We start from the raw sequence: 26,877 nt of genomic DNA on the forward strand, positions 1-26,877 counted from the left end.
TTTTGTACACAGTGTCGGTAAGTCTTTGTTTAATAGTTTCTAATTGTCATTGTTTGGTCCATTTGTGTTTTTTTTTTAAATCAACTCTTTCTAAATGTCTACATTGCTCGTTTGACGAATTTCACTTTGTTATATTTACAAGAAAAAACATTGGTGTTTCAGTACCCCGGTAGTATACTGTTGCTCTGACCAAAATCAAGTTGGGGGTGTGGGGGGAATACATTTTACGGTTGATATTGTATCAAGGAGCCCAAAGCTCCTCAAATATGGGATAAAATATTTGTTATGCCATAGAGGGTTAGTTTGTTATTTTTATATAAGAGTTGATGGTTGTTTTCAATGTTTTAATTCGTGGTAAAACATACTCTACACTAGGGAGCGTTCACTGTTTTCGGTAATCTGGGACGAAATAAGTATATTTGAGGAAGTTGTGTGTTGGACATCGTGTATTTACATGTAATGCGCAGGGCAGGCATGCAACGGGTCTCAATAGCTTGCCTTTCAAGACACACACAATGTATGGCAGAGCAGCTTCTTTTTGAGGTTGTTAGGGTTAATTTCTAGTTATTTCATAGAATTTTATAAAAAATGATGATTTAAGGTGGGGTTTATCATGGCTACATTTTCATCGTCCTGAACCACGCTATTAAAATAAATGACCATTTTCCCATGATCGTAAAGGCAGCATTACCTTGTGACGTCAGACGCTGACACGCGTACGCTGGGGCGGAACCTCGAAGGCAGTAGCCATTCCTAGCATAGCAGAGCTAAGTGCTACACATTATACTCAAAACAGCGACTTTCAATGTCGCCGATCACGTTACAGAACGTTGTGTCATTAAACGATACTATGATTTAGTAGAGTAACGAAAGATAACTCTTCGCCGACTGGTGTTAAATATAACACACAATAATGGATGCAGTGAACGCGTTCAACATGGAGGTAAAGTTTGATTGGGAATAACCTACTCCGAAGAGCTAACGCTAAACCTGAAGGCTAACGTGACCGTTAACTAATGTCACGATAGCCTTCAATTGTTTGTTTATTTGCTAAACGAATTGTAAATATATTCAACTTGATACGTCAAATGGATTCGTTTGGGGTGGGACACTGGACTCACGTGAACGCAGTCGATCAAAACGCAAACATTAACGTTGCTTGTTTGGATTTGTTAGCCATTAGCTTAAACCGAGATCCGCGCTTGTGCATTAAACTCGGAAGGCCCGTGATTCCAGTTTCCAGCTATTTCGCTATTTATTTAGCACCCTCTTGGGATAACCATAGCCTCTGTGCCGTTTAGCTTTGCATCACACTCCATATACAATTGAGTATTTCCAGCTAATCGGGTTAAAACTTGTGGCTGTCATTTCTCAAGGATTCTTGTTTTGAGGAAGTCCGAACAGGAGTTAAGTTACCTGATCAGTTACGTGTTATTTGATCGTAGCCACTAGTCTGCAGTGAAGTCGTGTCTTACTGTGTTATTGTGTGTTACGTTGTTGGTGGGACATTATGCATAGTTTGCCTCGAAACGACACCAATGAGCATTCATTTTCCACATCAAACCAAAATAAATGTACCGAGTGACGCCCAGACAACTTGTTAATAAGTAAATGATCCTCACGGTTTTCTGTCTGCACAAAAGACATGTTGCAGATTTTCAGGTTGCGTGGGATTGGGTCCAATCTGTATTTACCCATGTCAGGTAGTGTGTGGATATGTAGGTTAATGAAAAATAATAGTGCTTCAGGATGTAGAACTCGTGAAAATCTGGTTTACGGCACCTATTTTTATTATTTGTGCCATTAAAGAATCTTCTGTTGTTCGTTTGTGGAAAATTGCTATGTTACTAGAAATAACATGTCAACAGTGTCTTGACATTTTTTAATGTAACTAACGTAATTCTTTTTTTAAACAATCAGTTGTTCTCCATGATTGACATGAAGCCTCCAATCTCCCGTGCTAAGATGATGTCCGTAACAAAGTCAGCCATCAAAGCTATTAAGGTAAAGTGGACACTGAATTAGTTTTATTATCATAACAAAGATTGGCTAATAACGATGATCTTATAAACTTTTTAATTTTTTTATTAGAATGAAAATGTCATCATTTCAATTTTTAACAATGCAAATCTCAAACACATTCACTGTGGATTGTTAGGTGTTTAAATAAACACTTGCCTCTGGTAATGTAGATTTTGAATGCTACAATTTGTACCACAAGATGGCCATATTTCTGTGGTTTTGATTAATTGAGATGGGGCCACCGTAGATTTTACTCAATTGGCCACATACTCTGTAGTTAGTGCATGAGCAACAACTCTGCAATACTGCTTCAGCAGTTCTCTTCTTTGCAGTAGTACAATCTATGGTATTTAAAAAATGCTGTGATACTAGTTTTACACTTAAGCATTATATTTTTTTTAAATCACTGCAGCAGGTAATGGCAAAAAAACCGTTGAATGCTTATTATAAAAAATCTAATAAATGGAAGCTGTTCCGTACTATGGTTATATTTTAGATTTGAATTATTTCCTGTTATGTGACTGATGTTGTTGTTTTTTTCCATTAGCTTTACAAACATGTTGTCCAGATTGTCGAAAAGTTCGTCAAGAAGGTACGTATTACAGAGGCTTGTCATGAGATAAATAATAATAAATTGTTACTGTAATTAATGAATCATTTCTTTTTTTTTTAGTGCAAGCCAGAATTGAAAGTCCCTGGTTTGTATGTGGTGGATTCGATTGTTCGACAGTCACGGCATCAGTTTGGAGTTGACAAAGACGTATTTGGGCCCAGATTCTTGAAGAACTTCATAGATACTTTCCAAAACCTTTACCGATGCCCAGAAGATGATAAGGTACTTTATTTTGAATGTTAATCCTCTTGGTATTTTCTAAAATAAGACATTTTGCAACGGTGGGATTTTCTTTCTTCTTCTTTCCTTTATCAGAACAAAATACTCCGTGTCCTGAACCTGTGGCAGAAGAATGGTGTGTTTGACATGAGCATCATTCAGCCTCTCATGGATATGTCCAATGGAACCATTGCACCTTCCCCTGAAATGGAAGGTAAAGAAAAAATGAAAACTATTGCTGGCCAATGTTTGTAACAGTTTAATTAAGCGCTACCTGCTGAAAAACAAAGGTTGTAATTTGTCGACCTTTATGCAAAGAAGCCAATCTATTCCTTCTATCCCAACAGCTGACCCCCAACGAGAGACACAGCTTCCCGTCACTAGTGCCCCAGTGGTGCCCCAGCTACCCACTCCTGATGCCTTAGCCGCTGTAGCACAGCTTTTTCAATCTCCCCACGGACAGGAGGTAAATAATGCATTGGTGCAGGTCCTCTATCGGTGTCATGGCAGGTAAAGAAAAGTTAATACAAGTGAATGACCTCTTCTCTCCTCCAGCTGCATAGGATGCTCCAGAACTTCCAACAAGCAGATAAGACATTGGCAGCCTCACTAGCAAACAACATACCAAACCAACCCCAGAAGCCTGTGTCCCAGCTCAACCCTTACGGTGCTCACACAGAAAAGAGAAGCTCTTTAGCCGAGGTAACTGCATAGCTCAGTGTCTCAACGTAACCTTCTGTTATCATTTACAATTTACTTTTTTTTTTATTGACTTCATTTTTAAATTAAATTTTTTCTCAGAAACTCCTGGACCGATTTGACTACGATGATGAACCTGAGGAAATAACCGCTAAAGAAGGCAATGCCCACTCACTGTGAGTTTGATCAACTGTATTTAGATAGATGCATTTATTGTGTTTATGTTAAAGTGGCATACATTTTTAGGTTGATATTTTGAAGCATGTTTCATACACCATACACCATGGCAATTTAAAAAGAGAGCCTTGTCTGCAATCACTGCAGTTATTTAGTATAAACTCCTTTGTCTTTTCAATCAGCTGTTAAAGGGGAAAATATACAATGTGATTCTGGTGTAGCCAAAGGAACGGATAGAGGTCTAACAAAGGACTATTTCTGGGTGCCCAGTGTATTTAGGAGATGTCCTGGTCAGTCTAGTTTTTCAGTGTGCTGCTTTTAGTTTAATGTTTACTGATTTGCATATGTAAGAATCAAAGCTTGAGATTGGGTGGAGACGTGACCGGCCCAACTGGATTGTTTTACTAGTAAACAGATTCCAGGCCAAATTTTACCTAGAATATGGAGCTAAAGCTAGCTGTCAGGTTCTGAGATTTCACCTCTGTCATTGCGCTCCACATGTTTCGCTCTCTGCACACACTACGTACCTGCATTCGGCCAAAGTCTGCTCAAACCTGATTGGCCAACTCTACTTAGGCCACGAACAGAAACCAGAACAAGCTCTCTAAATGAAAAGTCCTGTCCTTTTGCCTCCTACCAATGCAGAACATGTTTAAAGATATTTAACTCCTTCCAACCTGGTATCCCTAAATTAATACAGACCATATTATTGTAAATAAGTGTTTTTTTGCTATGAAATATCAATATAATTATAAGTGTCTTATTGCTTTGCGACAGCCATTGCCGAACGGCATCACGTTTTGCATTCTGATGAATGAACTAATTTGACACCCTGGAAGAATGAACTGATTTCGTTTAGGGGGTCCAAGGTCACTTTAGTCCCCTAACATCTGCTGTATTCTTGTCAACACAACATCTCAGGAGGACTGATTAATTTCCTCAAAATGGCACAAATGTCCACTTGCACTCACGTCTAGAAGGATTAGATTTCCCCTGGAAGGTCCATGTTTCCTCACAAAACTATTTTTGGCCATAGATTAGGAATTCATATGCTGCCGATGACGATTCCACCCAAATGTCTAATAGATTTTTCTATTCGACATTTGGGGATGATGTGATGTAATCAATGTAAACCGATACATGAAAATACATACAATCCCAAAGTTGTAATTGCAGTTTGTTGTATTTGTTTTTAGAGGTGTGTCATACTCTATCTTAATGTGTATATTTTGTCATGACAGAGGCATTCCTGAAAATGTGTATAACCAGTGTCCTGGTCACATGCCCAACATGGAGAATGTTCATCCACATATGATGGGACAGAGCGGTGGCATAGAGGTATTTAATCATAAATGCATTATATAATAACTAGTTAAGATCATGAATGTTTTCATATGTTAATGTTTTGATAATGGGTTAGGGTTATGTGTAGAGCTGCAATCTTTGGTAAAACTTTTTCTTGCTTGTCATCCCTTAGCACGGTGGAGGAATAAGCCATGGTGAACATCATATGATGACAGATCCATACGGTTCCATGAATGAGGCTTATTCACACTCACAGGTACGTTCACCATAATCTAATTAACTGTCTCTCCCTTGAGAGAAAGCTGTTCAGCCTCAGCTCAACATTTGCATGTCAACGTTTTCTCATATGATAGTTTTCCTCATTAATCCAGTTGAAAAAAGACAATGACAGGGCTCCCTCAACTGGCTGGGAGGTTTCTGTGTTGAACCTCTCAATTTCTCAAACCCTGTGCCGATTAAAATTGGTCATGTCGTCATTGTCAAATAGGGAAATTCAAGAGAAGACTCGACCATGAGGCGGGAGGGCAGACACCGAGGCTATGGCAGGAGATCAAGGTCCAGATCTGGTTCAAGGTAAGCAACACTTTATAACTGATAATTTTACGGTTGTGGATTTAATCATGTTGCACTGGCCAAAGTATTTCTGTATCTATATTTAATTCTAAGGTGGATAATGATTTGATACTCTTCGGACAAAGAGAATGATTCCTGATGAGTAATTTAAATTATAATGTAGGGGAGACAGAGTTTACAAACCAGCTCAAACTCTGGGGGGGCTCCAGCTCATGGCATCTTGTTTTTTTTGGAACCTGCAGTGCATTAGCGAATGGCACTTAAGGCGGGCGGGTTCTGTAGGCAACAAGTGTGTTTCAACCTTTTGTGTTTCAGATCTCCCAGGAGAAGAAGATCGCGGTCTTCTTCCCGCTCAAGAAGGTCGAGGCATCGCCGCTCTAATTCTCGCTCTAGAGAACAGCGCTGGAGATCTCGTTCTGGTTCTCAGGACACGAATGAGAGAGAGAGAGACCGAGAACGCAGGCAGAAAGGTCTCCCCAGCATAAAGAGCCAGACACTCAGTGGTAAGTTCTACAAGAAAAACAAACCTTTGAATGTCTTTTATGAACCCTGCAGCAAAACTGCAACTGCTACTACGTCAAGTGAAAGCCAGAATGCATCTATTCCCATAGAAAGGGGCCACTTGGGTGTCACATGTGATGATGGTAATAGTTTGTAAGTACATTGTTCCCCCTAGGGAGAGAGAATCCACATGCAAATAACATTATCACTGGTTTCTGATTATTTTGTATTATTGTATTGGTAATCAATTTATAGTTAAGTGTATACAGATAAGTACTCGTCAAAGTTAGCTGTGGTGTGTTTTGTGGTTGATGGACTTGTGGTTGTTCTTAATGTAGACAGGCTTACGGGGCACCCAAAAAGAAGCAACATTGGGTATAAATATAATGAAAATAATTATTTAACAAAATTTTAATTTGAACCTCTATACTGAAAATATTTCTGGTTTGAATTGACCTCAAATACTTTTAAGTTGTTAACAATATATTTGGCGATCTATAAAGGGAACTCATTTGAATTTGGTCAACAGCTTTACCATTTGTTTGCAAAGCAGCCAGACTTCACACGTTTTTAACCCTATATGTGAACAGCCCAATAATGTTAACTCCCATCTGCTCTGGCAGAGTTTCAGGACATATGATCCACAAAACGAAAGGCTTGTATGCATTTTATAAAACCGGCCTCTTTTTGAAAAGGTAAAAACTTTTTTTTACCAAAATAGCTGTTCAACATAATGATGGGGCTTTGTTTCTTAAAATCTAAAAGAGTTGCCTGTGGGGACATACGTTAATTTTAAAACACTGATCTGTCTTAAGTAGGTGTGTGCAAAGATGACGCAGTTGACCTATCGGTCTCACGGTTAACCTTTGTTTGATTTAGTCCCTGATCAGATAATTTTTTCTGTCCCGGTATCACCGAAACATCCTTTGAGAATTTTTATTTCTAATATTGATGAAATTCCGTTTTGTCACATTAGTTTTGATCAAGTGCATTTATGCAATAATAGCAGTGGTCTCCTTATTTAGGCACAGAGATTTTTCTAAATTTTCAACCATTTAATGTCCTCTGGTTGCATAGGGAATCTTACATTTGGAACATTTTTACAATTGCTGCACATTCCAAGCCAACTATGCGCAGTAAAGTAAAAATAAAAGCATTACATAAGGAATATTACGTATTCACATTAAACAGGTAGTGCAGATAAACACAACAATTGTTTCAAGCAGATACAAATCTCATTTTGCTTTTAGTGTGCAGCACCACACTTTGGGTTGGACAACTAGACAAGAAAACCCAACAGTCCGACGTGATGTCCCTTTTGGAAGAGTTCGGACAGATTGAGTCCATCAATGTAAGTTGAGACTATTCTTCTCAAAAATACTTTGACAAAACCCTCCATGGTCCTAAAAAAAATGTTATTATACTTGCACTATTAACTTTTTCCTTCTCTGTGGCCAGATGATTCCTCCCAGGGGTTGTGCCTATATTGTTATGATTCACAGACAAGATGCCTACACAGCTTTAAACAAACTCAGCAAAGGGTCTTACAAAGTCAATCAGAAACCTGTTAAGGTAATTAAACGTTGGTTGTAGTTGCAGTTTTGTCTAACTGTCATTTACTGATTGTTCACCTGATCATATCTAATTTCAATGGTTTCTCCCTAGATTGCTTGGGCTTTGAACAAAGGTATAAAATCAACACACAAAAAGTTCTGGGATGTGGAGCGGGGGGTTACCTACATTCCATGGAGCAAAGTCAAAGTAGAGGAGTTAGAAATCTATCGGGAAGGGGGAATGCTGGACGCAGACACACTAAATCCAGGTAAATGCTTACGTATTCCTTTTTAGCATGGCCAAGGTTCACCAGTTCTGCAGCTGTTTTCCTTACCATGTCGTTGTATTTTCCATTGTGCTCAGAGTGGAATAATGGCATGGACCTCAGTATGCAGGCATCTGTAAATGGAGCGCTGGAAATGTTACCTGCAGAAGGAGCTGTCACTGCTCACATTCAGGTAATGCTAATGCAGTCTTTAAACGCCTTCTTTTTGATTATACAAGCACTTACATTTGATTGGTTTCATATCCTTTGTGTTGGAGACTTACTTCACAGTTGTGACGGCAATAAGGAAATATCTTTTTGTCTCACATGAGTAGTGGAGCTTATCTGAACCACCATATCGTCTTCTCTTCAAAATTAACTTACTCCCGATTTAGGCGAGAATGACCAAAGTTAAAGATACAGCATCTTATCAAATCGGAAATGTTGAGACCGTGCCATGTGTCACAGTTTATAATTATGTGTTGGAAGACTATCCCACTCACTGAGAAATACTCGAATCAGGTGCACACATGATGCCTTTCTACGGCTGACTGCCTTGAACGGTTTCAGCAGGGCTTGTACCATTGGCCAGGGAAAACACCTTAATCTGACAGCCTATAGATGCATATGCAAATGTCATACTCGGGCATGTGATCGCCATTTTATTGAAATCGCCGTTATAAAGGCTGAGCACTAATTTAACGTATAAGTAACCTCTTAAAATATCACTGATGCCTCTGCTCTGTTATTTAATCACACTTGTGATCACCATCCATTTTTGGATGAAAAATCTGTCTGGTTTTGCAGATTTCGAGCTGATTATGGTTGCGCATAGTGCCCGGGGCATAAGTCATAGTGCTATTCGTCACCCAGAGGTCTGAATGAGCTATACGTTTGTAACGTGTTATGCCATTTTACTGCGTAAAAACCCCCAACATTAGCACATCATTAACTAGGGTTAGCACTATGCCATGCAATCTACTGACGGTATACGTAAGGTATACTGAACGTTTATGCTGCTTTTGCTTTTTTGGTGGTGTTTACAGTGAATAAAAACTTACTTGGTTTAACAGGAACAGTGTTGTTCCCTAATTTTATTGTCATCTGTCTGTTAGCGAAGAGTCAACAGTAGCCATAACACATTTCTAATGTTGCGGTTTAAGCAACTGACTACAAACTAACAACTGCATTACCTTGCTACGGCTGGGCCCCATACCTGTTCTACCGGTAAACCGGTCACAGTTTTCCTTACGTCATCATTTTCACGGTACAGGCCTTATAACTAGGTACAGCTCGCCCGCTATCACAGCAAGAAGAAACGCCATCCCTACATTAAAAAAAAGAAGTAATAAATGCAGGAGAAACAACGAGCGACCAGAGATGCACCAACACATCTGGTGTCCAAGAGGAGCTGTGTGTTGTTTGGGGGGGGGTGAGGGGGGTTCGAGTTGGTTGAGCCGGTGGTATTTCCTCTAGTGGCAACGCTAGCAGCTAACGAGCTAACGAGCGGGCCAGCTGCGAGTGAGTTGGCCAGCTGGCGATGAACAACGAGCGGTGAACAGCTGTTCAGGTGGCCAGTCTTACAAAATACTGTGATATTAATTTTTGGCCATACTGCTCGGCCTTAGTTGTTTCCAACAGTAAAAGACGCAGCTTTATTCATTTTTTGGAACGAGCATGTCCAGGTCATTTCATTGGCAAAACGGATCTGTCTATTCCTGATATGTCAAATTATGCATTTGAATTCTTGTGCACATTTTAGATATGTACATAACTTGCGTTGTATATTACCAAATCAAAATGTTAAAACAACAGATCATAGTGAATTCTTAAAGATTAACGCGGTTTGTGCCTTTTTGAGACACTCTGCTGTCTAAATAAACACTCCGTTCTCCGGTGTTAAAGACTAAAATTACCTCTTGGCTTGTGAACGTTTTTTTAAAGAGACATTTATTGCACCTCTTCTGTCATGCTGGTCACCAACAAAGGGGGGCTATTATTATTATCGGTATTTTTGAGTACTGAATTAAACTGTTGAAGAAAAGAGAAATGTTCATGTTTCCTTCTTAAATGAATATTTATTTTATTGGAAGGATTGTGGACATGTGATTCGCATCTTTGTTTCCAGCATATGGGTGGTTTCAAAGTCAACAAATGAGGAGATATGTCTAATAATTCAGATAAGCTCCTCTGCTCATAAGCATTAAATCCAGCAATGCTTATATATATATATACATTTCTCCTTTTTAATTTGCAAAATATTTGCACTTTTTCACTCAGTTACCTTGTACTGTGCAGTATAACGTATACAAATAAAGTGGGAATTTCCAAAGACTAATTATTGTGGTATGTGTAGAGGGGAGAATCCTTTCTTTCACTATTGAGCTTTATTATACAGAATGTCTGGGTTCTGCAGTCTTCAATAATTATAACACATAATGTTTAGTATTTCCCTTGTAATTACAAAAAAAAATCTAAACTTCTCAGTGGTTGGGACACACAAATATGAAACGGTTGAATAGATTGAATAAATTAAATGTATAGGATGCGTCCACGAAAACCCATGTGCTTGTTAATAAAAGCTCTTTAATGGTAAACAAGCTAGGTTTGATAAAATGATGCAGCTGGACTGTGCCTCTTGCCCTACTTAGCAGTCACGCTAGACTGCACACCTCTCTGTGAAGAGAAAGGTTGCCCACGTGTCTGCAGGTCGCGAGTATGTGACTATTGGCTGCTGGTGGGACTTAAAGGCCTGATTGGGAGGATGAGACCGAGTGGGAGACAAGGTAAGCCGACGGCATCCATAGCAACTTGTGCAAAATGTAGCAAAATAGCTGGTTACTGACAACTGAACAATTCGATTTTAGAATTTGTTTCCATGTGTTTGTGGCACGGGGAATATTGCCTGCAAAAGAATGAGCCTCAACAATTGTTGGAGACTCATTGTCCATGATGTGCTTATACAGGACACGGAGCTTGAGCGTCTGCGGTTGATCGTATTAGAAAACAACAAATCACGGGAAAAAAAACCCTCTGGCATGGACATGAATATCAACAAAGCCCAGAACTCCCTTTGTATGAAATCCCAATATCTACAGTCATGTCTTGGGTTATTTACTGCTGAATCAACAACTTGTCTTGTTAACCCGACCCTATACTATCACTAGTCCTGTTCTACAATGTAACCGATCACTAAAATACATTTACTCAAGTTTAAGTTATCAAAGCAGATGTGACTCTGGAGATCATTTATACAGCCGTGCTACAACACCCTGTTTTGTGAGGCAACACGGTACTGTCTCATGAAAGTATCAAATAATAAGAGTACTGCTCAGGCCTTTTGCAGTTTTAAGGAAAAACAATCTGAAAGTGTTACTCCTCACTCCACTAGTGCTGTAAGGTGAGAAATTACAAATCAACACTAATTAAAACCAAGCAAGATGTGTGTGTAAATGTCTGCCTGCTCAATCATGACATTGCACAAAAAATGCATTGCCTTTGGGTTTAGACCCAGAATCTTTAAAGATACAGGAGTTAAATTCTCGTTGTTGTGCCTTCATCAGGAATCAGGAAACGTTTATTGCCATAATATGTTGGACATACATGGAAATTGACTTTGCGGTTGGTGCGTGACGGATGACAGTACAATAATAATTAGCTGGATCACTGAGCAGAGATCGTTAATACTTTGGCAAACCTTCTTAATGTTCTCATTTAGTGCCACGCTGTCTAAAGCACTGTACTTTGGTTAATTTGATGAAGTACATTATTTTTTGCATCCTAATACATTTGCAGTGTGAAAGCAGTCTTTTGCTTGGAAAATGTGGAGTTTCGGACGTGAAGCAAAAGGAAAATTCTTTCCCAAAATGCACTCTGGTTCATTTTTGGATATAAACAAAATACAGAGTGCAGTCACCGCTACCCACCCAGACATTTTATGGTAACTTTATACCGACAAATTACAACATGGAAGCAGAAAGTGACAATTCCTTTTGATCAAGCACTAGTTTTAAAACGTTCAAAAAAGCAACCGGATTCATTGGTAGTCCACATCGGCTCACCTAATGCATATAAATGGATTTAATCAGAGCACCTTAAGGGAATGGCACCCACTTAACGGGAATGAGATGATTTCCCTCTTAATTTCTGTGTGATAATTTTTTTCAATAAGTAATAACCGCCCTTTTCCTTTGACAAAGATCGGTTGTTACGTCTCAGAGTATCTGCCCGTCTCTTTCTAAATCTTTATCGGTTCAACATTTGAAATTTTGTGATTCAATACTTGACTGTGAAATAGAAGCGATCTTGTTCCTTATTGTAATGGAAAATATCCCTTCAGTTATCTTTCAACCGTTAACATTATTCCGTCTAAATCGAGCATTGAGAGCAGTTAATCTTCTTAGTTTGGCCAAGTGACATTTGCTCATCTCTCATTGTATGACGTGCATCAACACACACACACACACACCGTTGTCAGAGCACGCACGTGTGTGCCAAGAAATGCTGCTGTCTTTTTCCCAACATGAGGGTCTTGACAACTCTCCAAAAATCAGTGATTTCTCCACATTTGCTCCCTCGTAGTGAATCTTGACTCTTCTGTTCTCATGGCATCTTTGGTTGGTGGTGTGCGTGTAAAAGGATACCTAGACTGACGGGACGCGGCCCGTGTGTATGTTTGCCCATAAAGGATGGATTTTCATGTGAGCCATCTCCCCGAGCGAAGAGAAAAGTAGTCGGGAGAAAGAAATGGCACGCCAGAGGTACATAGCTAAGCAGTGGCAGATAAAAATCTATTTAATGAACATATAGTTGAATTGAGCCGCTGATGCTACATCTGCTCAATGCCGCAGGATTGACGTGGCTTGTGTCACGGTAACGCGATAGCTGAAAATCCTCTACATCATGCCGGATGTCAAAATCACTCCACAACCTGTTTATATTGCTTTGTCATGTTTGAAGATGATGAAGTCTGATGTCAGAGCCCATTTATATGTGCTCAAAGTTGCATTGTAAGTTCAGAAAAAACAAAACTTCCTACATCTACTTCCTATTTTTTAAAAGAGCATGATCCAGGATTTGTCCCTGAGTCCACGGTTGGAATTGTATTCATCGATTTTCCTTGGATCAATAACTAAACCTTAAACCCCAGTATATTTGCCAATGCAACTATTAGCCATTGCTTCTACAGGTTACCAGGCGAATTGAAGTAAAGTGGATGCAACAAAAAATGTTGCCAGCCCTCGGAATGAAGTGGACACGGTAATCATTTTCAACCCTTGTGTTTACATGGCCTCTATGCTTCCTTTATAAACAATGTCAGGCCCGTTTGCTGTTGGTAAAGGAGGACAAAAAATGGCATAATTGTAAAAGATCTGAGGGGGAAATGACCCACAAACAATAATAACTCAAAATTGAGCAGTAGTCAGCAACATGCAACAATTCCTTGAGGACATATACAATGCAAATGATTAAAATCTTTGAAAAATAACCATTCTGAAACTTCATAATTTACACCTTGTTTTTTTCTTTTTTGTTTCATGGTAATGTTTTAAAGAAAAAACATAACACAGGATGTGTAAACCCAGCCTGATTTGAGAGAAAATAGCAATTTGCCATTTTCTATTTTGCAGTTTAAAGAGATAGAGACTGACCACCTTTCAAGTGTTATTTTTATTTTAAAAGTGTATATTGAAATATTTTCACGCCCTTATCTCAACCCATGTTTATCATTTCAGTGGGTGTTAATGAAGACATGAACCTGTTTTAGAATCGAAGTAAAGCACTTCTGAATGTAAACAACAGACCAGGAAATGAAGAGCGATGAATTTAATGATGTCAAGGTGAAAACATTGTTGCTCATTTTTTTTTTATTGAGCATTGAAAATGCTCCGTATTCTACAGCTTGGAGAAATCACACATTTCACTCTCAGTATTATAATATAAACTGAGCAGTCTTCTCATTTCAGTCTCAATCTAAGCGACATTTCAAGGAAAGAGGGGAATTCTTCAATTAGACTCTCATGAGGCCTCACAAAGGTGAGTGTTCAGGAAAAGATCTCTGTACGTTGGAGGTCCCTCTTTGATGAAACAAGAATGGATGGAAGGTACTAAGGCTTATTCATAATAAGCTTAACTTCAATTTTCTATGACATTTTGCTACTCATTAATAATGAGTTGTAAAATAACTGTAATTAATTACATGGCGAGGTTATTGTAGAGGGGCCTCCCTAGCCTCGACACGTCATCTAAGTAACGGGTACAAACAGGAAAAAAGGAAGTACATGGACGAGTGACAGCGTTGAGTTGATACTCAACACAGCTGAACGTTTTGGTCAGAGATCCAATGCCCAGCTGCCTGGTTTGTGGTGCAAATAAGCTGCAGGAAAAATGGAGCCGCAGATGTCCTCGATATTCTGCTGATGGAGTGAAACACCAGGGTAAGAGCAGACCCCTCTGTTGCTATCCCTGCACTGACTTCCTCAGGGCTGTTTTGACTTGATTCTATAAACTTCCTTTATCCTTTTTCAATGATATGTTAATAGTTGTAAATCGCATGAACTATTTTGTTTGCAAATTTATTTCAAATGTGTGATTATGTATCCTTTTGTGCTTCCAATGCTTCAGGTTTTTAAATTAAACAATACTATGTCTGAATATTCGATGAAGCTGAATTGGGTCCATATGACACCCAACAAGCTTTATTTATTGTAAAAATAAAAGTGAATTCAATTGTAGTTTTAAAGTAGCTATAGGTCATTTTAGTAAAATAAAATCCTGTCCCTGAGTTCTTACTCCTTTTCAAAAGAAATTTACTGATTTGAGTGGAAAGCCTAAAGTGAAACGGAAGTTTGAGCTTCATCTTCTGAAACTGAATCGTTTCCGGTTGTACAACAAGAAGGATTTAAATCACATTTTCCGCATTCGATTGGATGTGGGCGCCAATTTAGCATGATACGGACCTACAGAGGACTGCTGTTTCCACACTCCTCCCTCACTTGTTAGATGCTGCAGGAGGACGAGGGACAGATGAAAGGGAAACGGGCCCCATTTTCCGCCCTGTTCAGCCTCCAGCAAAGCCCCGGCGGTGCGGAAGTCTGTCCCCTCCTCCAGGCAGTGTTCACCTTCTGGAAAAAAAGATGAATAAATTCAAATACCTTACTTAATTGCAAGGTGTGTGTGGGATATACTGCTTTGTTTAAACAGTCCTGTTTGGCTGTAAGTCCACTACAATACTATTTTAAAATGGCTTATCATATTCCTTTGATCAGTTTACCAGATTATTTCTCATTCATTTTTTTCTCAAAGCAATTGAAAATGAACCATATTCCTACAAAGAAAAAACATTTTCCGACATTAACATGAAGTAAAGCATTGTGAACAGCATTTAATCTGTGATTAATTATTCACTTGCGACTCAACTGGGCAGAGAACCATTTACCATTTTATCAAAACTACATTGGATTATGATTAGTCGTAACAGAAATAAGTGCTTTCCATCTGGAGAGATTTGCAGATGTGCCAGAATTCTTCATCGCGTGACCTATTCGTTGAATGAATTTGTCCTGATGTTTTCCACGTGATGTTGATCAGCTTGAGTCTGCCCAGCCGTTATCGTGCAGTTGTGGAGAGACATTTTATTTGTGTTAACAATAGTGTGCATGACATACAATATAACCCAATCCGGGTCACATTTCAATTTTTTTTTCTTCACAATATAACCTTTATTTAACTTTGTTATCTACTCAATTGTTAATAATAATAATATGCATTTACTCTACATGGCGATGCTTTATTTTATTTACACAAACCTTTGTCAGAAAGGATCAGCTCATGATGGAATAACTACTCCACTGCATAATTTAACAATACTTTTGATAGATGCATTCAATTCATCATTTAAAAGCTGTACATCGTGATTAAGTCCTTTTGAATTGAATACGGCCTCAGTATAAATATACAAGTCAACGTATGTCATAGATAGTCATAAGCAAGCGCTATGGCTGTGCACTGCACCCTGTAAAGTGTGTCTGACATGGCCCATTTTTAGTCTGTTGCTCACCTGGAGATCTCAAAACATGTAAACACATTTGTGTCCAGCCTGTCTCTAAAATGATTGTATGTGTGTTAGCGTAGATTTGTGAACTCTTTTCCCTCTCGGGCACTGATAGATTTCTTGCAAACCTCTCTACCTAAAACATCCCCATGACATTAAAGTCAAAAAGTCATACTTAGGACAAGAGGTTCAAAATGACGTGTGGGCTGTCTGTGGCGCCTTTAGGGTGTTGATTTGCTCCGTCTAAAAGGCTTTTCCGGTTCAGTCATTTAACTCAAGTATCCGTGTCCCCCAGCAGTCATCAGCAGCTCCTAACTTTCTATTGGCCTCAATAATAGCAAACATCCTCCCATACATGGTCCCTGTTCTTCCTCAGATGTTCATTTGTTCACATCCCTACATAACTGTGACTGTAGCATGTGTACAAAGTGTGTGCATATGGTATGTAGTGCTGTGATAAAGCATTTTTAGACACAACTGCAACAAAAACTTTGTAGTTTTACATTAATCTTGAATTAAATATGATTCACTTTATTCCAAAATTGTAAAAAGGAAAAAATATAAATAGATCTATAGTGATGAATATAGGTGACATTGTCTTCTATCCCTTTCTAATGTATTATTTAACAAACCCACCCCAAAAATATCCCAAAAATAAAGCAATATTCATCCTTATCACATATAATCAACAAAACCAAGAATATCAATTACAACAATGTCACCTTTTGCATTTTTTACATCGCTATCCTTGTGTACTTTGCAAAGAAATATATTTTTTTAACTGTCTTTTGTTATAAGCATAATGATCGAAGGATAGTTATTGTAGGTGTGATACTGCCAACCAGTAATTCAGATGTGGGGATTCAAGTGAGAGAAAAAAAGTGTGTGCTTCTTTATGATCCAGAATGTTTACATTTTTGTCAAGATATGCCCCAATCCATGCCAACCTATGTCACAGTGTGTGCTGCGCAGTACTCCAGTGGCTAGTACACCCACCTCCGCAAGAGGGGCCCAGGGTCAGCGCGGGTGTCCTCTGGGTATTTCAGCCCTCCGCCTAATGCAAGCTTTTTGATCGTGAGCCTCACAGAAAGGCGAAGGATATGAACGGTGGTTTGGATAATGGATTCATCTTACAGGGTTTTTACAGGATAAATAAATAACTGCAAGTGAAAATCAGTGGAATTTCTGAATCTTTGCTCTTTGCATTTAATTTGCCCAGCGTGCGGTCACGTTTCTCACAACAGATTGTTTCACATTACTTGAAATGAAAGAAGGTGGTTTTACTCTACAAAGCTTGTGTTTTTAATAAGTTGTTGTTTTCTGGACCCTTTTGAAAATGAGTGGGTAAACTGTTGTGTCAAAAGATCTTTTCCCCTCATCAAACGCGATGGAATAGACATTAAGGTGCATCATCGCGCTGCTTCATCCCCTGGAATCACAAGAAGTGCTTTCTCACAGTTCACTGCTGCAAGAAAGCTTTAGTGTTCCTCTTACTTGAACCTTACCAAGGGATGCCACTCTGTTTCTTTGTCTTGCAGATGCCTCCGGTTCAGCGGGCAGCACCCATTGGAAGTCCACCTGCTTTTCCTGGCCCCATCCTGCTGTCTCCGACATCTATGCCTCCAAGAGGAGCTGCTTTCATCTCCACAGAGTTTGATCCTACAAAGTTGGCACCAAGTAAGTTCATTTTTCACCTGAAGGAGAGATGCGAGTGCTTTCATGTTTATTTAAGTAACTTTTCATTGAAGGCGATGATAAGATGAACAGATCTATGCTGCAGTGTTGTCGGTGTTAATATTACTACTCACTTCTTTTGATTTCCAATCATTTCTTCTTTTGTGCTGCGACACTACTAAAAACCTCATCTTATCCTCTTTGCAGCAGGTAGCGTAAAACACCCAGAGGACTCCATCAAGGATTCTATAAGAGACGCAGGCATACCTTCAGATCTGCGCGGCGACCATCAGCTGGGGTCTCCCACAGCACCGGTGATGACCCTGCCAGGCACAGGAGTCATGCAGGATTCCAGACTGGGCATGCCCCCTCTGCAGCCTCCTCCCAACATGCCGAATCCTCATCTACCTCCTTACCTCTCCCCTCCAAACATGTCACACATGCCCCCGCAAATGGTGCCCGGACGACCCGTGTTTTCTCCGGAGAGGTTCAGAATGCCGATGCCCTTCCCACCTCGCGGCCCTCCTTTTCATCGGCATCCTTCCATGGGACCAGACGGCATGCACGACAGAGAAGAGATGCATTTCAGAAACGGGAGAGCCGGGCTCGGGTGCCCACCCTTCCAGAGAGGGAGGTGGTAGAAGTAGGCTGAGTGAAGCAGGGGAGAGGAGAGGAGAGGAGTCTGGACCACTGTGACGGATCAGTATCGAGACATCTGGTTCAACGAGGACTGCTGTAAATAATTGAGGGTGCACACACTTGTGGTCGGACTTTCTTCTTTTAGTAACGCACCCTTTTCTTACTGTGACATAGACGATGAAAAACAAGACACAGGACACAGACGGAGTGTGATCCATGCACCTCCAAGTTCACCAGAGGAGAGACTCTTTGCTGTAAATACTGTATGTGCTCGCAGCTGTTTGCTATCTTTTTGTATATTTGAAGTGTGTAGTTCATGCTGAAGTCTAATCATAGTAGTTGGAGGGAAAAACAAAGGCAGCGTCTGTATTTTTGAGCTTATTCCCTTTACCGTAGTTTTTGTGTAAGGAAGGAGACTGAAAATCTATAATTCATTCACTGTTTTGGTATTTAGTTTTTAGCAAAATGCCTTTGTAACACACTAATGTTTAATTCCTGAGTTAATAAGTATGATTTCATTTGAAGCAGAAGATTCATGTCCTGCCAGCAGAGGGTAGTGTGAACCCTGGTAACTTGGCCAACCTCTGTTGTGCGTTAAGGTCACGCCTTGTAGGATCGTGTGCGTTGAAAATTAAAAAAAAAAAAAAAAGGTTTCAATTTGATCAGATGGTTTTGTTTGTGTGGATCAACACGTCATTTCTCATACTCCTCCAAAAACTACGCTGTGCGGTTGAATACGGCTGCATGTGAAGTTACAATCAATTCTAATCATCCCCGTTCACAGCTTTTGCGTTATGCAGTTTACCCAAATGCCCTTTCATCATAAACCATAGTAGTCATTTGTCTTGATAACGATTTGCTTTGGCATGTTACCGCTGACATATATTTAGTTTTTAACCGTTTAACTGAAGAAAGTGCAGCTTTCAGTCTCCATCACATTCCTTGTTGCATGTATGCGCTCACACTGAAGAAGAGCCGGTGTGCAGGAGTCTGGATGCTCAGGCACACACCACAAAATGCCTTTTTTTTAAATGTTTTTATTTCACAAAAGATTATTTTGCTTCGTTTTCTCGCGTCATCCCGCAAACTAAACACACTCTTCAGCTGCAGTGTGTTTCACACTGTCATTGAACGCCGGTTCGAGGTGAACCGCAGCCGATTGGCTGCGAAGACGAATAAGTGGCGTCCCCTCGATCCACTGGCGACTGAGGGTCTCAAGGGACCGCGGGCTCCGCCCCACTCAGCGGTGTGGAAACAACACGCATGGTCCGTGGACACGCAGACCTGGGACGGGATTCAGAGACGCGGACGGACAACACCGGCGGGAGGGACATGAAGACTTCGATGTCTGGACAGAGGCGGTCCGATGCGGACGCGGGACGTGGCCGATACGTAAGGAGACCCGTACGCGCGCACTCTTAAAATCATGCCATGGATCGTATCGATGTCCGAGCTCATTTCCGCGTGGTCCTAGTGCCGTTTATTTACGCATGGCCGCATCACTCAATCGTTCAAGTTTACGGGGGGGGGGGGCAGAAGCAGCCGCAATGGGGCGAGTGGAGCGGTCCAGCGCGTTTTCTTCCACGGCGTGTTGCGCATCTTGAGTCGATTCATTCATTGAGACGTCACTGAATTTTTTTTCAGGGGGCGGGGGGGGGGGATCTTGTGACAACATCCCCGTAGCCTCCGTGACGGTGGACACAGTCCACAGCCGTGTAACCTGCATGTTCGCACACATCCTGCACAGCGGCTCCGCTGCCCGATAACGGATTTCCTTCAGCGACAGGATGCTGGTTTGTCAAGACGTGCAGTGAAGCGGGCAAGGCAGGTAAATCCCACCGAGGTGCCGTGGTCATTGATGCTGCTTCGGGAGAGGAAAAGCCTCGGGACGGCCTCACAGTGCGGCAAATTGTTGCATGAAGCGCGAATCATTGAATCGGACCCTTGCATCTTTTGCGTCCTTGTAGCACACGTATGATCCGGGGCTGTCGCTGCATCACCAGATACCAGACCATGTGCACGTGACCGTACCGAAAGGGGATCGCTCATTTGTGCAGTTGCTACACTCCTGTGACCTTACGGTGTCAAGTGAGTTGCGGCGTCACTGCCTTACAGTGGGCTGCAGAAAGTGGTGTCTCCTCCTGTCATGTTTCTCTGGGGTGGCTTCAATAATCATAAAAGGTGTGATCGCAGAGGTGACTGAGGTGTGCTGCAACAGATTTTACTCATGGGACATAAGATGTTATTGGAGTGTTTTTATTCAGTGTTTTCAAACTGAATAGCAATGTGCTGCAATAGCTGTTGTACTAAAGTGTAAGCAATACACACCTTTTCGATATGTGTTTAATCTCACAGTTGTTTTTTTTGCTGGTCATGCTGTCGAGATAAATATCGTTTTTCTTAAAGCACAACAAAAATCTTTCCACTGGGAGCACAATATGGAGCTTTTTTTTCTCAGTCAGCCACTTGTATGTAGTCAAGTATGACCAGAGAAACGTTAGCATCTTGACTGGTTCACCAAGGACACATGATGAACTACAGAAGATTTTCAGTGATGGATGTTACACTCATAAAAGAGTGATTATCTGTTTTTAAAAATGAGTGACGGCATCATCCTGATCTCTTGAATTCATGTCACATGGTCCTAACTAATAGAAATCTCATTAAAAACCCCACTCCTTCAGAATTTTACTTTGCGGTCCGTTGATGTGCTCAGTGATGCAGACAAATGACTTGCTTAAACGCATTGTGTCACTCTTGTTACAAGAACTTTTCATACATTTTAACATTGCATGGAGAATGATGACGGTTTTGGAGAGGATCCTACGTTCTTCAGCGTTCAGCTAAATAACATGTTTTTAGTATCTGAGTAATATCTACCAAATAACAATCGGGCAGTCTGCTTGAATGCAGATAAACCGTCCTTGTGGAAAGCAAAACATGTCGACAACTAGCACCTCACATTCGTTTGATATCATGTTTTAGTCTTGCATCACATCTGCCACAACTGATTCCAATGATGATACATTTCAAATCTGAAAAGCAATTTGCTTTGTTCTGAACAATAGCGAAATTGCACCCCACATTGATTTTTTTTCACAAAACTTCTGTTTTGACTTAGCCGTGGTAGAGGGTCTCTTCTGGTAGAAAACAACAAGGACTGCTGTAACACTGGGATAACTTATCAGTACTGCTGGGTTGTGTTGTGGCATTTCATACATTAAATACTCAAAACTGGACTCATTAAGTTCTCACCAGTCAAGGCTAATTCTCCTTCTTCCACCGAAGACTATCATGTCTAAAAGCATAAACATTTCACAGTGTTTCGAACCTAAAAGATGCTTCACAGTTTGGGCGCATTAATCATATTAAGTTTGGTTCATTCTTTTTGGTGCAAGTTCTTTCTTTGGTCGAACTTAAAGTTATCCTATCCCAAGTTCAGGCAGAGGTAATTATTGACCATTGTGAAGTGTTCTCTGCAGGGGTTACGGAAACTATTAATGACCCGATCGGCAGCTTCAGTAATTCGATCTGTGTCTGAGAACCATGAGAAGAAAACCACATCCTGCAGAAGGGTTTAACTGCATGCTGTTTGATCCTCAGGGTGGTAACCTGAGCTCACCTGTGTGACATGCCTGCACGGAGACCTCACCCTGTGTCTGTCTTTGTGTGGTCAAGTTGAAACTAGTTTTGTTCCCCCTCTGGCTTGTGTCCACGCTCTTTAACTCTACATCTCAAAGATCTCGAACGTTTGCCCAACACGAGGCAGCGCAGCGTCTACTGTAGCATCACATGAAAAAATGTCTACACATTCATATGGTAATGAGTTGGCTTTTTGTACAACACAGGACGTTGTTCTTCATGCGCGTACTGCCATGTACTACCAAACACAGATCATTTCTTGAAATGCACATAATTTAACCCCGATAACGGTTTGTTGTGTGAATTATTCATTTCCATCCCACTTGCACATAACTCCTCATGTCTCTACAAAGTAAATACTGAAGACAGGCCAGTGTTGCCAAGTGACCAATATACTGTAGCGTAGTGTGATTAAACAAATTAGTCATTGCAAGACCGTCGCTACCACCGTCTGTATAATTGTTTAGAGTGCTTTAGAGTTTGGTAAAATCAATGTTCAGTGTAGTTTGTTAAAAAATGTTAATAAATCACAGTATAAAATATTTACATACATGTAGCAAAATAATTGCAAAACATGAGAAAATATACATGTCCTAAAACTAACCCCAGGTGTTTGGGTTCCCTTATAACCCTGAGGTCCTCCTTCTTACATCACTCAGCAGCGCTGTCCTGATGTTCTGCTCATCAGAGCATAACAATTTGTGTGTGTGTGGTTTAACTGCCATACAAGGCGGTGGGTCATGTTATAAAACAAGTATGGTGCAAAAAATAAAGTCTTTGCATGGAATGCAAAAAAAATGTCCCATATCAATGATGTAGGTCTCTTTGCCTTTATGTTAACAGCTCATAAAGGCAAAGAGAGCGTTAAATGATGGACTCCAACAGGTCAACATTCCAACATTAATGGAGATGACCCTCAGCTGGGTGGTGCAGTCTGAACTACACTTACAGATGCTGGAGCAGAGCCGTTTGGACCTTGTTTTAGGGATGATAATGATCCCAATGGTCTTCTTCCAAAAACACTGAGTGTAGAGGTTCACCATGAATGGCAGCTCTGTATAGAGTTTAAAAGGTTTTCTTAATTATTATCTTATTGACTGACGCTGAATAGAAGCTCTGTACACTGAAAGAAAATCCCATGCTTCAGCTTTTGTATTGAACAATAGTTACAATAACTATATTCAATAAAAAGAGAAGAAAATGTATTCCATTGTAACGCAAAAATACTTACAGGTTGTCTTTTACAGGACAGACAAATATTTTCATTATTTTATGTTTGTCACATAATTGCATAGCGGTATTGTTTTTTCAAGCAGTCTTTGTAGCCTTAAGATGAAGGATGAAGGACAACCTTGCTTTCCTCTCCTGATGTCAATATCCCCCTGTTTTTCCTGACAGGACATCTTTCTCCATTAGGCAATACTATTGATGTGCTTCTGTATCAGCCTGTCTTCCAACCTCTTGTTTAACAATTGAAAGGGAAGATCGCATTTTTCACCGCAGTCAGCCACATTGTACCCATCTGAGAGACGGGAGCATTGCTTTCTTCTAGCACATGTGCTGCTAAGCAAACTAAGTCAGTTTTTCATATGCTACATATTCCAGCATCTACCAAAGTGAGGTCACATATGATGCATTCATGCTGTGTTGACCGTCAGCATGATCTGGTATAGGCTTGCCAAGATTTCATCCCAGACGCCTTCCCCAGAAACCACCTCTTTAGATCCAGACCTATACTGAGAAACCGTTGGGTTCCATTCCACGGACCTTGAAAAGCCAGGATCAGACTAAAGTTTTTTTTCCATTTTTTATTTAAAAAATTGCTGCAGCTAATTTTTTTTTAAGGAGCTTGAGGAATGGAACACGTGGTCTTTACTATAAATAATAATAATAATTTTCATCAAAGTCGTAGCTTGCACCAAGCAAACCTGTTTGCACTGTTGAGTATTGACTGAAGCCCCAAAGCTTCCTTTGAGCCTCGGAAAAGGGATTCCTGAAAAAATTACGGAGGGCTTTTATGTCAAAGTGAGAGGAAAGTGTGTGTATATGCCGCCTAGTGGACGCCGTCCAGTAGCACCAAGTCCATTCGTCGGACAATATCGGTCGAACAAAACAAGTGCATGTATACATTGTGCCATAGGCTCTCAGAAATTCTGGCCCTGCACTAACTGAATATTATATCCAGTGGTTGTCCCTGCCATGTTCTCAGAATATATTAATAATAAGTGTCGAGAGCTACCTAAGATGTATAGGTTCAGCTGGACCAGTCAATCGCGGCGTTTCCCCTGCATTCTAAATGATTTCCCTTCTCCATACCGGCGTCTTTGATGTCGTCTCTTGAGAGGCAACTCACTGCTTGAGACCACTGGATCCTCTGCTAATGATCTCTACCCGGGCTGGAGTCACTGCTTTCATGTCTTGCGTAACAGTTGCATTTTTCCTCTTTAGATATCAGTTGTACATAGTGTTCTTTTTTTCAGTGTAATGGATCATGTGTTTCCCCAGAGGGACAGTAAGGGGATGCTTGTTGTTGTGATTGAGAAGACCTTTTTAAAAGAATAAACACTTGAACCCTTGTGGTGAACGATGTTCTTTTCAGTGTTTTGGATCCGTTTTAAAAAGAGCTGCTTAACACAGCAAACAAACTGTGTAATAGTGAAGTTAGCTTGCAATGCAATGTATGCACAGGTTGTATTTGTATGTACAGTTCTGAAAATAAACTGCAATCTACATCTTAAAACATAATTGTGGGTCCATGTATGTTATTATACATGATTATACATGAGAGACAAGAAAGCATTTTTGCTGTGGGTCAACGTTCCTGCGGTAGCAGATAGACTGGCATATCTTAACCTTTTCATTTTGTGGTGAAATAAGTGGAATATCAGGCATTGTTTTTACATTCTTAACTTGGCCAGGGTAAGTCATGCTGATGTTGCCTAATAATTTCACACTTTTTTACCTCTTGAATTGAAATTAGCATTGTGTATGTATTTATTACTAGCGTTGTTTATTGTATCCCTCAGTATGTCCTTTGAATTAATACATTACTAAATGTATTTTAATTCCACAGAAGTGGTACTAATAATCATTTAAAGTGAAATGCAAACAATATTTTTTATTGAGAAATAAAAAATGTAACGTAAACATTATTCCCCAGGAGTGAACTTGCATATCTAGGGAAACTGATTGCTAGCATTGCTGCACCTTCAGCAGTTTATTTATTTTTTTCATTCACTGTGGCTGAAGGTGATTGGCAGTGATGGCAGTTAGTTGTGACACCCGGATGGCATCAGCGGTCTTAAATGTTTCTGTGGATCTGTAGACATAATTCCACCTGCCAAATTGCTGCGGCAGTATTGAATGGCCTGTCAATCTATTAGATCTCCAATTAAAATCCGCTGCTACATTGAGTGTGGGTGGCACTGGGTGTGATAGCCTTGTCCTGTGATGAGAAAGCAGCAGAGTATTTTGTTTAGATGAGCTCCATGCAAGCAATCAACATTTCAGAAATTCCTGTGGGGACAGCAGACGTGGAATCAGCCTTATCCCACATTCCCCTGATAGACGCATTCATTGCGCCGCTGCCCGATCCAGTAGCAAGGACACGGACAGATAGGGTGATCCATGTAAAATAAAGTTGTATTCATTTAACTTCCCCCTACGATATATCAGCAGGCCACAGGTATCAAAACACACCATCCAGGAACTATCCACTGGATGGTGTGTTTCTAAGTTTTTGCACTCATTTAAATGGAGCAAGTTCTTAAGAATAAAGGTTATTATGTCTGGTTGCTTCTTCAGACCAGACATTCCTGTCCTTACTATGAAAGCCCAGTGGTTGGGTTTAATATCAGGGTTGCATCCTTGGCAGGACATGAAAAGAGGAAGTCGGCCTGACCACAGTGCTGAGAGCCTTTTGTTTTGGTCATAGTCATTCTAAAGTCTAGACACTGCAAATATTCACCCCTCCAATATGTGGACTCCTTTCAGACGGACTAAGCTAAGTCTCTCCTTTGCATGGTTGTCATGGTGTCTACATGTTTGACTAGCTCGGAGCATTTTCTACTTCACGTGTAAATGCAAAGCTGCTTCTGATGCCCACGATGCAGACTCTCAATACAACATGTGCCGTTACTCCCCCCCCCCCCCCCCCCCCCCTGTTCCCTCAAGCCGGTTCCATCATCTCAAAATGAATCCGGCACCACTGTCACTGCTGACGTGATAGCCACACGACATCAGTGCTGCTATGACAACAGCAAGTTCAGCCTTTCTCTCATTCACAGGTCCAGCTGGGGCTGTCACTAAATGACCCAAACTATTCACTACAATCCATTAAAACTGCAACCTTTCAACCCCTGTTGCCTTTGGGCTTATTTTTCCAGAATCGTGTCATTACAAATCCGACTCTTTTAAACCACAAAGGAAAAAAGAGGAAAGTTGATGCTTTTTCATACAATGTAAAGGCTGCAACATTTCGTGTAAATATAAAGCTCACTCATAGTGGAGCGAGGGGCAATTACAGCGGAGACGAGGGAGGGAACACACATTCCTGCTAGCAGTAGGTTTTGTAGTAGGGGGGTGGAATTATAGAATGAAGGAGGGGGCGAGAAGGAAGGGAGGGGGTGAAAGTCAGAAGAAAAGGGGTGGGGGTTACAAACAGTCACCTCCCTCCCTCCCTCCGTTCTTCAACTCATCCTTGCATAGTCAGTCTGCTGTGGACTTGCAGGAGTGGTGCCAATAGTCTTGTCATGTGAGGATTGAAATTCTCCTCATAGTAAAGAGTAGGGTTTTCTCTTTTTGTGGAGAAGCAGAAGTCACCATTTCTGGTTGTACACAGCGAGGTAAGCCATTGTATTTGCTGTGTATTCTGTTGTTTCAGTAGATAGAGGAGACAAATGGCTGTCCAGCCTCAAACCTCCTACTCTCCAACGGTGGTGC

At 40.6% G+C, this 26,877-nt stretch overlaps 2 protein-coding genes across 5 annotated transcripts in view; both read left to right on the plus strand.

The window, feature by feature from the left end:
• Window positions 1–711: 711 nt before the first annotated feature.
• On the plus strand, window positions 712–18,945 carry LOC119214856 (SR-related and CTD-associated factor 4-like). Its single transcript, XM_037466599.2, has 18 exons — window positions 712–943; window positions 1,921–2,004; window positions 2,570–2,614; window positions 2,696–2,857; window positions 2,951–3,068; window positions 3,202–3,320; window positions 3,410–3,556; window positions 3,656–3,729; window positions 4,972–5,068; window positions 5,208–5,291; window positions 5,523–5,608; window positions 5,924–6,111; window positions 7,360–7,460; window positions 7,568–7,681; window positions 7,775–7,931; window positions 8,027–8,121; window positions 17,520–17,658; window positions 17,863–18,945. The coding sequence occupies exons 1-18, from the start codon at window positions 914–916 to the stop codon at window positions 18,294–18,296; spliced, it is 2,274 nt and encodes a 757-aa protein (XP_037322496.2). The 5' UTR covers window positions 712–913; the 3' UTR covers window positions 18,297–18,945.
• Window positions 18,946–19,510: 565 nt separating this feature from the next.
• The window catches only part of tiam1b (TIAM Rac1 associated GEF 1b), a 36,280-nt gene continuing 28,913 nt past the window's right edge, over window positions 19,511–26,877 (plus strand). The window contains exon 1 of one of the 4 annotated variants that reach the window (XM_037466313.2): window positions 19,511–19,686. The gene's annotated coding sequence lies outside the window, so the exon portion shown is untranslated. Of the gene's footprint in view, window positions 19,687–19,872; window positions 20,123–26,683; window positions 26,781–26,877 lie in introns of those variants that run through there. The other 3 variants (XM_037466557.2, XM_037466391.2, XM_037466469.2) reach the window with 3 other exon arrangements.

The sequence above is a fragment of the Pungitius pungitius genome, chromosome 3 (assembly GCF_949316345.1).
Source record: "Pungitius pungitius chromosome 3, fPunPun2.1, whole genome shotgun sequence".
NCBI classification, from domain to species: Eukaryota; Metazoa; Chordata; class Actinopteri; order Perciformes; family Gasterosteidae; genus Pungitius; species Pungitius pungitius.